We start from the raw sequence: 11,734 nt of genomic DNA, 5'->3' as shown, positions 1-11,734 counted from the left end.
ACGAAATGAAAAAATAAAAATAAAATATTGGGATAATTTGTAAAAAACGAACTACTTAGTATTGGGTAAAGTATATATATATATAAAAAAAAAACTATTTATAGTTTGACCTTTTTACAAACACAATAATGTGACTTAAAAGCTTGCAACTTGTGCAGTTTGTAAATTCGGATATTCGGTCAAAAATTGTTATTTGCATATTTACCCAAAAAAATAGTTATTGTGTGAATTGAACAATGTTCAAAACATAAAACTATTGTCTTGACACAATTGATATATTAACTAAATGAATTGTATAACCCATCAATCTATTTAACCTGTGACAATACTAAATGAATTGGCAATTTTAGTGGTCTGATAAATATATTAGATGATGACAACTCACAAGCAAAATTAACGAATACTACATAACTTGCAGTGTACCTTAGTATTTTGTCCCATAATATGGTCGAATGAATATGAATCACATACATCAACTTGCAGCGGACATAATATCTTCAAGGTAGAGTCTCTATTGGACTGTTGGATATATCATATTTGGTGCAGACATATAATGAAGTTTCTTTTTCTAAAAATATGTCATATGCTGCAAACTTATAAATTTAATTGAAACTAAGAGTTGTTTGGTTCCGGCTATTATTATTATTATTATTATTATTATTATTATTATTATTAGTTTTTGGCTCATGCGATATACAGATTCATCTTAATATATAAATATTAAGAAAAATATAAGCTCTGTTTGGGAATTAGTTGTTAATTATTAGCTGATTACATTAGCTGTTAGCTGATTATATTAGCTGATTTGACTAGCTGTTTGTGTAGACCAGTTTGGTAAAAATTAGCTGATTGATAATAGCGGTTTGTGCAAAAAGACGAATAAGTGCATTTCTTTTTTTTAATACATAAAAATATACATAAAATAATTAGGGTTAAAGAAATCCATTAATTTTAATATTGCAAAACGCTAATTGAAAAAGCTTATAGGAGCTTTTTCTAAATTAGCGTTTTCATCCCAAAACTCTCTCACAAACCTCTCTCCACCAAATACTCCAATCAGCGGTTTCAGTGGTCAGACCACTAAAGTTGGTCAAAACCGTTCTTTACCAAACAGGGCCATAATCTAATAATTACAATTAATGATATAAAGGTGATATATAAATTAAATATTATTATTTTATTTTCACATTTACTTAAAATAATATTTTTATAGATAAATATAATAATATAATTAAAATTAATATATTATATATTATATTATATCTTTTATTAGTAAAAAATGAGGAAGTGACATCTCAGGTCCATCGTTACTGTTATATATATATATATATATATATATATATATATATATATATATATATATATATATATATATATATATATATATGCAGAGAATTAGAGAGATTTTAGGGATTAACTTAAATTTTATAGAAGTCTTAGATATAGTACGAATAAAATAATCTTTTTATAGATAAATATAATAATATAATTAAAATTAATATATTATATATGACATTATATTTTTTATTAGTAAAAATAGAGGAAGTGACACCTCAGCTCCATCGTTATTGTTTTATATTATACAGATCAGTAAAGAAAGAGGAAGTGACACCTCATCTCCATCGTTACTGTTATATATATATATATATATATATATATATATATATATATATATAGGTAGATATGTGGAGAATTACAAAGATTTTAGAGATTAATTTAAATTCTGTAGAACCCTTAGATATAGTACGGATAAAATAATTTTTTTATAGATAAATATAATAATATAATTAAAATTAATATATTATATTTTATATTTTTTATCAATAAAAAATGAGAAAGTGACACCTCAGATCCATCATTACTATTTTATATTATATATAGATTATTATTATTATCATTATTATTTCTATTTCATTAATTTTTAATATTTGATTAAATTGTAATATGACGCTGTTAGTATCTAAAATTTCTAATATGGATATATTTTAAAGTGTAAACAAATAAATTATAAAAATATAGAAATGTAATATACAAAATAATAAAAATAATTTAAATAACTAAATAAAAATTAAAAATAAGAATTTATTAGCCGGAGGAAAACATGATTCTTTCGGTAAAATATTATAATAATACGAATAACATTAAAAAATAATCGTGCCAACTGGAAATAAGAAAAACAAGTTTACCAAAATTAAATAAAGGGAAAATTATAAAATTGAGTCAAATGGGAGACTCATTTATATATGGCTTAATAGGCAACCAACTCCCTAAACTTGTATCTTTTTTTCACCTGGCCCCCTCAACTTAGGGGACAACCTCTCAACCCCATCAACTCTCCAAAAACATCACATACAGCCCATTACACCCCTATGTTCGGTTAAAATTTTGACCCGTGTAGAAAACGCATTTGACTGTTGACCACACTAATGTCACGTGTCATTTTTTATTAAATTTTTCCATTGAGACCCCTGCTCAGCGAGCAACTACCAGAGATGGATTTCGATCAGAATTCTTATGCCAGAATGGAAAATTTTAATAAAAAAAGTGACACGTGACATTGGTGTGGTCAACAGTCAAACAGGTTTTCTACACGGATCAATATTTTGACCGAACATAGGGGTGTAAGGGGCTGTATGTGATGTTTTTGGAGAGTTGGGGGGTTCAGAGGTTGTCCCCTAAGTTGAGGGGGTCAGGTGAAAAAAAGTTACAAGTTTAGCGGGCTGGGTGCCTATTAAGCCTTTATATATTTAACCCATTTACCCAACTTGCTACATATCTAGACTATTTTTGTGTGACTTTTCCAAAATACCCTTAATATACATATAACACTTGGAAAACAATTTAGCCTTTCTTCTTTCTCCCTTCCGTCTTAGCCTTTCTTTCTTTCTCCCATTTACCCAATATGCGAAGATAATGTTTGGTTCAGTAGATGATTTTAATTTGCAGATTTCGCAATATACGAAGCCTGCGAAGATAAAAGACGTGTTTTTAAGCAATATTATATTCACAAACTTCGCATATTGCGAAATCTGCGAAGTGGTATATAACAAAAAAAGGCATAACAACGAGTGTGCAACAATAATTCTAACATTAAAATCATAATATTATCAAAATTTACAACAACATTAAAATCATAGCGATTATGCGAAGCCTGCGAAGCAAAAGCATCCGTTTCCAGCATGGGAGCATGGGAGCCATTCCGCTCAAGCCAGGCATTATGCGGTTCACAGCTTGGACGCCTAGTTTCAACCCCGACTCTCACAAATCAACATCTGCTCAGGTATGGGTTCGCTTCTATAATTTACCTTGGGAGTTTTGGGATACTCGAATAATTGCTAGTATTGCAAAGGTTGTTGGAATTCCTATCCATTTTGATCACAATACTGTGAATGGTGAATTTGGCCACTATGCGCGGGTCTTAATTGATGTGGATTTTTCCGGAGACATACAGTCAAAGGTTAGAGTGGATACCAATTCTCATAAACAATGGGTTTTCCTGGAATATGAGCATCTCCTGCCACTTTGTGCGACTTGTTCTTCTATTGGTCCCTCGTCTGCTCAGTGTAGACGTAATATTAAGTATGATGCGCAGAAACAACACAGGAAGACCGCGAAACAGAAGCGTGGTACGGACACTAGGAATGAAAAGCCACTGAATAATCAAGATGTCAATACTAAGACCTCAGAACCACCTCAGCAGAAACATAATGATTTACAAATGGTTCTCCACAGTTCTAGCTTATCAGAAATGGCAACATCCAGCGAGTTCGATGTGAATAAGCCGTGGGGAGATTATAGTGAGGATGGTAATAGGGCCAATTCCGACTCTGAAGGACCGAGTAGGCTGTTGATCACGGAAGTAATCCGCAATCCCATCAGTACCAACTCTGAGGTGCCCGATTGGACCAACCAAATTTGGAAGGCACAGAAACGGCAAGCTAGGCAAGTAGAGGAGGATGGGATGCAAAAACCGGATTAGGCAGCAAAATGGTCTTTGGTTAGCCAAAAGCAGAAAATTCACAAGCCTCTTAGTGAATCTCGCTCTAAAAGGCAGAGTTGACCACCCATACGCTATCAATGTTAGCACTCTTTTGGAACTGCAGATGGATTAGCAACCCTCGCACCCATCGCGCCTTGAGCTTATCTGTAATATTAATCGTCCGAATTTGGTTTGTTTGGCTGAACCTAAGGTTTCATTTGACAGAGTTGATCCTTCTTTTTGGATTTCGCTGGGCTTACAATTAATTACTAGTAATGCACAAGGCTCGATTTGGCTGTTTGACAGAATCAGTAGGGTTGTGCGGAATTCTGTTCTTGTGGAGCATGAGCAGCATATCACAATTTAGTATAGGGGGGATTGGATGCATTGTTTCTTTTCTTTATGGCAGTACTTCCGCAACTCGTCGAAGTGAGCTTTGGGATTCTTTCTTGTCATACAACGGGGGCAGCGCCTGGCTTGTTGTTGGTGACTTCAATGCCATTAATGGAGCTAACAAAAAAAACAGGGAGAGGGCCAGCTAACAGATCCTGCAGCAAATTTCGCGGGTTCATTAACAATGGGAGATTGATTGATGTTGAAACTACTGGGTTTGAATACACCTGGTCCAATGGCCGGCTTGGTGAAGCTTATGTCGAAATCAGGCTTGGTGACTCTTGGGATAAAATTCGTTGTTCTACTCTCCTACGGCACCATTCTGATCATTGTCCGATTTTGATTTCTTATGAGGTTTGTTTGATTCGGAAATCTAGATTCTGTTTCCTTTCAATGTGGATGACGCACTCTGCTCTTCATGAAGTGGTGTCGGATCACTGGCGCAGCTTGCACATCTCCTTACCCCCAGGCCAGCTTCTTTATCATAAATTGAAGACACTTTGTCCAATCCTTAGAGCTTGGAATAGGAATGTTTTTGGCTTAGTGGAAGCCAACATTGCTACGGCTAAACTTAACTTGGAACAGGTCCAATTGGATATCTCTGAACATGGTTTTAATAGAGAAATGCGAGCTCAGGAAGCCCAGGCTCAGGCTGAACTTGATCTGCAGCTCTACCGGCAGGAGTTATTCTTCAGAGATCGGAGTAGGGTGCAATGGCTGTATGCTGGGGACCGCAATTCGTGGTTCTTTCACCGGGCGACAAAAATTAAGAAAGTTCAGGCTAACCTTTGCACCCTGATGATTGATGGGGGTGCTTACAAGCGATGAAAACTGCATTTCCCAGCATGTTATTGATTTTTATACTTCTCTATTTACAGGCAACTCGCAACCGGTTGAGCTGAGCGTAATTTCAGATACCATCCCAAATTTGGCGACGATGGAAGATAATGAGGGTTTGATGAATCTGCCTTCCATTGATGTGATTAGAGCTGCTGTTTTCAGTATGAATCGGGATAGTGCGCCGGGTCCTGATGGGTTTGGAGGGATTTTCTATCAACACTTCTAGAACATCGTGGGTCGGGATGTTTGTGAAATGGTACTTAGTTTTTTTTTTGACATGGGATGTGTTTTCCCTGGCATGAATTCCAGCCTAATGGTGCTTCTTCCAAAGGTAAATGGAGCCACTGACATGACGCAGTTCAGGCCTATTGGTATGAGTAATTTTAATTATGTCAGACAATCAACACGGGATGTGTTTTCCCTGGCATGAATTCCAGCCACTGACAGGCTCGCTCCGGTGGCTACAAAAATTGTGTCAGATAATCAGTTTGGGTTTATTCAGTGAAGGAATATTCATCACTGCATTGCTGCAGCTTCTGAAGGGATAAATACGATAAGCGCTGCTTTGGAGGAAATATGGCTCTAAAAATTGATATTCGAAAGGCTTTTGACACGCTCGATTGGAATTTCATATTGGCGGTTATGGAAGCTTTCGGATTTACACTCCGTTTTCATGGATGGATTCTGGAGATTTTGATCTCGGCAAAAATCTCAATTATGCTTGGGGGTAACGCGAAAGGTTACTTTGGATGCTCTTGTGGAGTTCGCCAAGGGGATCCTCTCTCCCCTATTTTATTCGGCATTGCGGAAGATTTCTTCAGTCGGTGGCTTCACAGGTTTAAGCAACATGGTATTCTCACACCTATGTCTTACATATCCAAGGATAATTTTCCATCTCATCTGCTATATGTTGATGATATGTTGCTTTTTGGCAAAGCCACGGTGAGAAACATGAAATGTATCAGGGATATTTTCAATTTTATACAGCAATTTCGGGTCAGGTAGTGAATTGGAAGAAAACGGAAGTCTTCCTTGGAAGTAATAAGTTTTTGTTGAAAAACGTTCCCTGTGGGATCGATATCTAGTTTATTACTACAAGCGAAACCGTGCACTTGCGGAAATCGCTCAACACGACGCAAGCTTGTGGTGGTGCCGTGGTCTATTTGTTGTCAACATAAAGATGGAGGCGGGCTTGGGATAAAGAATCTAAGCCTTTTCAATTATGTTTTGCTGGGAAAGTTTGGTTGGGAACTTTTGCAGGGTTGTTCCTTCATTGCCAGACTTCTAAGGACCCGTTTCCTCATCGCTTCTGGTCAGATAAAACACTATGTTATAAAATCTTCAGTTTGGATATCTTGCCGGTCCATATTTAGCAGTATTAGAGACAAAGCGGGATGGTGGATTAGGGACAATTCGAGGCTGAACTTTTGGACGGATGCGTGGATTCATTCGACCATCGTTGATCAGCTCGAGATTCCTACCAATGAGCAGCGATCGCTGTTGGAGCTTGTGAGCCGTTATCACACAGACGGTTCATGGACGAATATTGAGGATTTTCCCCCACTCGTTCAAAGAAATATTATGCAGGTAAAGCATGGATTAAATGAGAGGGATGTTTGCGTTTGGACGGTCTCGGATTCGGATAGCCTAAATGCTAAGAATTTTTATGATTATCTTGTGCCGTCTGGGTCCAAGGACTGGGGTCGAATCATATGGAAACCGTTTCTTCCTCCCCGAAGATCAGCCACTTGTTGGTCGATGTTGCATAATAGGCTCACGGTTCAAACCGCTCTTCAACGATATGGTTTTTCATTAGCCTCAAGGTGTGAGCTGTGTAAGGAGCACAAAGATTCCTTGGAGCATTTGTTTACCTCATGCACGGTGGCGTCCTCGTCGTGGGCAGCCGTTGGGAACCACTTTGGTATTGTGATAAATCTACAGACGATCAGCTCCCTGTAGAGACTTCGAATCCCGTACAACAGACGTCACGAATGGCTGGTGACATTAATTACGTGCACTTGGTATATTTGGCACATTAGAAATAAAGCCGTTTTTGATGATGAGCTCCCTTTAATCCAAAGGTTAGCTGCCCGCTTGTTTTCTTGCATTTCAAAATCAGCCGGTGCTAATTGCGGAACTGCTGCGATGCATCGAAACAGACCGCCGCTTGAGCCAGATTACAAGATTGTTAGATGGGTGTCGCCGCCCGCTGGGTGGATTAAAGTGAATACCGACGGATCGGCCAGTGGTTTGATGGGTCATACGGGTGCAGGGGGAGTTTTCCGCAATGCTAGAGGATTTGTCGAAGACTGCTTTGCGTTTCGCATCGACAACTCTTATGCACACGTCGCTGAACTCAAAGTTGTTCTATTTGCAATTGAATCAGTATGGGAGAGAGAGTGGCATAGCCTTTGGGTTGAGTCTGACTCTGCTTATGTGGTTAATCTGTTCAAAGGCAGGGATGTGAGGGTTCCTTGGCAGGTTCGACAGGAATGACTACAGGGTCTGGCACGTTGTGCGCTTATGAATTTCAGAATCTCCCACATTTACCGCGAAGGAAACCAGACGACGGATAGTCTTGCTAGATTCGGCAACACTACAGCAAATTTGATCTGGTGGCCTGTTGCACCGTCATTCTGTCAATCTTTTATTTTTTTATGATCTTTGTAATGTTGCTCACGTTCGTTTCGTTTAATTTTTTCTTTGTATTTTTCATTTTTTGTTCTTTTGGGGTTGATTGAGGCTCCTCGCTGAGGTGCCGACCTAGTTGGGATGTCATCGTCGAGCCTTAATCACGTCCCAGCATTTCAATAAAAAAAATGATATTCTTAATTTATATACAACGAGTTAGAAAGACATCTAGTATAAAACAGAATAATTTTTACATACACTGAAAAATTATGAGGGATAAATATCGGGTGGAGGTTTGAAACTTTGGACACTCAAATGTTGCCAAAAAGCCTTTTAATATGTTTGTAAAGTCTTAAATTTATAATAAAGTAAAACCACAAAATAAATTTTACTGACATTGAAACTTTCCCTATCAATAATCTGAATCTGCCACCGCTGTTATACATTGGAAATTTCATAGACAACTCATACAGATTTCTCCTCGATTGTAGCACTCATATGGGTCCAATATATATCCATGTATTTTGTTTCCCTTTTCTGATTTGGTGTAAACGCAGTAACCTTGTTTGGGATGAAGTTAATAGAGGTAAATGTAAGCAATCCAAGCTTAAATATCATAATAAGCTTGGTTCCAGAGTGGCTTTTGGACCGTAAAATAATATTAAGGAAAGTTAAATGTTATTTGTTTTGACTTTCAAACTCTATCCTTTAAATTAGAAGCTAACGTAAAGTGTATTCAGTTTTTTTCATTTTTACTGAGTAAATTTAACCTACTTTCAATGTATATTTGTACTCCCAAAGCAAGGTTGACTTTTAACTTTCATCTCCAATACTTTGTTTTTCTTTCCATTACTTCTTTTAGCTCTCACTCGTTAAGCTCTAACGGGGAATTTGGTATTCTATTGAGATAGGGATAAAAATAAAGGTTGGGATAGAAATAAGAATAAATGATTGAGATAAAGATAAAAATATAATAATCGATAATTATTATTCAATTTTGGTACGTGGAATAGGGATAGGGATAAAATAATACATTTTACTATTTTAACCTTATTTAAATTACATGACTTTTCCATCCTATTAAAGTCGCACCATCTTATCCCACCTTCTTATACCACCTCCTCTTGGGTATAGGATTTGAGGGATCATCCATCTCACTCTTCTATCTCCTAAACAAACACGGGATAACTCATCTCGTGTATTTTATCCCTATCTCACCTCATGTATTCCTTCTAACAAACACCCGGTAAACTTCCAAACGAAGGCTAATTTTATCAAAAAAATTACATCAAAAAATTACGGAAGCAAGAAATTTGGACGAAAAGCTAAAAACTTTGAAATTAAAATCGTAGACCGAATTGAGAGTACCATGCTTGATTGCTTGAAATTAGAAGTGAAATTTTGAAGGTTAACATACTTAGGAATTGAAATTGTAACTCTACATGCAGGAAAGGTTGTCTGGTTAATTAGTATATAAAGATGATAATATTACATAACAAGTCCCAGTGCAACTTACTCACAACAGTAGAGAGATGAGAGTTCCAATACAAGTTCATCACATGAATGGTGGAGAAGGAGAAAATAGCTACTGCAGGAACTCTTTGTATCAGGTAATTTCACAAACATATATCAAATGAATTTGCTTGTTTAATATCCATTAACCCCTTTCTTAATTAATCTGATGCAGAAGAAAGTGATTTTAATAGCCAAGCCTATACTGGAAGAAAGCATTGCACAACTATGTCAAGAAAGCTCGTCTGAGTGTCTAACAATGGCTGATTTTGGGTGCTCTTCGGGACCCAACACACTCCTACCTCTTTGGGAAATCATTGAAACAATTGATTCTACTTGTACTAAATTGAACAAGAAACCACCAAATCTGCAGTATTTCCTAAATGATCTTCCGGGGAATGATTTTAACACGGTTTTCAGATCATTAGTGCCCAATTTTCAACAGAAATTAGAGAAAGATAAAGGCAGCAAGTTTGAGCATTGCTTGATAGGTGCAATGCCAGGAAGTTTCTATGGAAGGCTGTTTCCACCAAATTCTCTGCACTTTGTTCACTCTTCTTCTAGCCTCCATTGGAGATCTCAGGTTCTAACACACAAATAACTCAACTTTCTTTTCTTAATTATTAGTATTATTTTACATAGATTAACACTTTAAATTTTTGATAGCAAATTAATATAATGTTTCCCTTATATTTAATTCCTTATTTAATTGGAATTAGCAGTGTCAAAACAGATTATGCTGTGATAGTGTTATCTGTATATTTTATACATGATTGTTTATGATGCCAATGAAATAAAAACGATAATTCTATCAAACTAGTCGTGTAAACCTGATTTTCTATCTAAATCCTATTCTTGTGTCAAAAATTGACAATCCTACTGGGAACAGGTTCCTGAAGTGCTTGTAAGTGAATTTGGAATTCCACTGAACAAAGGTGGTATTTTTTATGTAACTGACTCAAGCCCAACAAGCCTTCAGAAAGCATATCATGATCAGTTTGAGAAGGATTTTATGAAATTCTTGAAATCACGATCGGTTGAGATGGTCTGCGGTGGTCATATGGTGATAACTTTTATAGCTAAAAGCGATAAAAATCCATTAGAGTTAATTCAGGATTCTCTGAAACAGATGGTTCACGAGGTAATTAATGGTTCTTCAGCTTCTTTATTTAATAACACTTCTTTTTTAAATGAATTACTTGAACTTCTCATATAATAAGATTTATTTGAATAGATATGTTGATAAATAAGTTTCTGGCAGGGTATGATCGAAGAATCAACATTGGACAATTTCAATGTTCCATTCTATAGTCCTTGCGTAGAAGAAGTGAGAAATGTGATTGAAAGGGAAAATTCATTTAAGATTAAAGGAATAGAAGAATTCGAAATAAGTTGGGATTCCAACATTGATGATGGTAACAATGAGCTGTGGTTTGATATATTAGAGAGAGGGAAATATGTAGCCAATTATATGAGAGCTGTTACTGAAACCATGCTATCAAGTCATTTTGGAGATGCTATTATTGACAATTTATTTCATAGATTGTCCATCAAAGTGATTGATTGTTTGGAGGCAAAAATAGGATTGAGTAATTATATGGTCGTTTCCATGATAAAAAATAGGATTGAGTAATTATATGGTTGTTTGGGGATAGATTCTTGGATTTGTTGCATTTTTCATCCTTTCTATTTGATTTTAATTTTACTTTTATTCAGGGAAATACTATTGTATTGCCTAGTACTTTGATATCGTGTAAGATTTAAGCATATGCCGGATTATTACTCCTTGCATTGAGGAATTTATTTATGTAAAATTGTTTCATGTTGTTTAATATTTTGTTTCCATTTTGATGTTTATAATTACATATTTTAATTTGACATAATGCTTTGTTTATTATTTTTCTCAAAATTTCATTCAAACCGGCGAAACATTAACAACAAGGATTTATTTGAAAACTAAAAATGACCCACATTAGCAATAAAGGATCACAGAGTGATTTGCAGAAATTGCTCCTTTATTCATCATACAAAAAAGCTGAGAACAGAGCATTAAAAGGCACAACAACACAACAAACAAAAAAAAAAAACCATAAAACTCTTTGAATCAGACAAATAACTTCAATACTCCCCCTCAAGCTGGTAACGAAGGCGGAATGAAGTGCCAAGCTTGGAAGAATGGCGTTGATGATCTTTAACTAAGAGAACCTTTGTGAAAACATCGGCCACTTGATCAGCTGAGGAAACATAAAAAGGCTTGATCGATCCTCTGCATTCACCTGGTCCCAAACATAGTGACAGTCTATCTCGATGTGTTTAGTGAGCTCATGAAGCACATGATTTGTTGCAATAGAGATGGCAGCTTGATTTTCACACTTAAGA

At 36.0% G+C, this 11,734-nt stretch overlaps 1 protein-coding gene across 1 annotated transcript; it reads left to right on the top strand.

Annotated features, from left to right (window-relative positions):
- Positions 1 to 9,275: 9,275 nt before the first annotated feature.
- LOC136223629 (probable caffeine synthase MTL2) lies at positions 9,276 to 11,200 on the top strand. The gene is made up of 4 exons (XM_066011741.1): positions 9,276 to 9,453; positions 9,531 to 9,938; positions 10,245 to 10,496; positions 10,617 to 11,200. The coding sequence occupies exons 1-4, from the start codon at positions 9,376 to 9,378 to the stop codon at positions 10,986 to 10,988; spliced, it is 1,110 nt and encodes a 369-aa protein (XP_065867813.1). The 5' UTR covers positions 9,276 to 9,375; the 3' UTR covers positions 10,989 to 11,200.
- Positions 11,201 to 11,734: the final 534 nt, after the last annotated feature.

The sequence above is a fragment of the Euphorbia lathyris genome, chromosome 3 (assembly GCF_963576675.1).
Source record: "Euphorbia lathyris chromosome 3, ddEupLath1.1, whole genome shotgun sequence".
Classification (NCBI taxonomy): Eukaryota; Viridiplantae; Streptophyta; class Magnoliopsida; order Malpighiales; family Euphorbiaceae; genus Euphorbia; species Euphorbia lathyris.
This window is presented reverse-complemented; position numbering and strand designations above follow the sequence as displayed.

Coding starts and splice junctions, on each gene's coding strand:
- LOC136223629 (XM_066011741.1), top strand. CDS start 9,376: ATGAGAGTTCCAATACAAGTTCATCACATGAATGGTGGAGAAGGAGAA. Junction 9,939..10,244: donor GCCTCCATTGGAGATCTCAG/GTTCTAACACAC, acceptor TACTGGGAACAG/GTTCCTGAAGTGCTTGTAAG. Junction 10,497..10,616: donor TGAAACAGATGGTTCACGAG/GTAATTAATGGT, acceptor AGTTTCTGGCAG/GGTATGATCGAAGAATCAAC.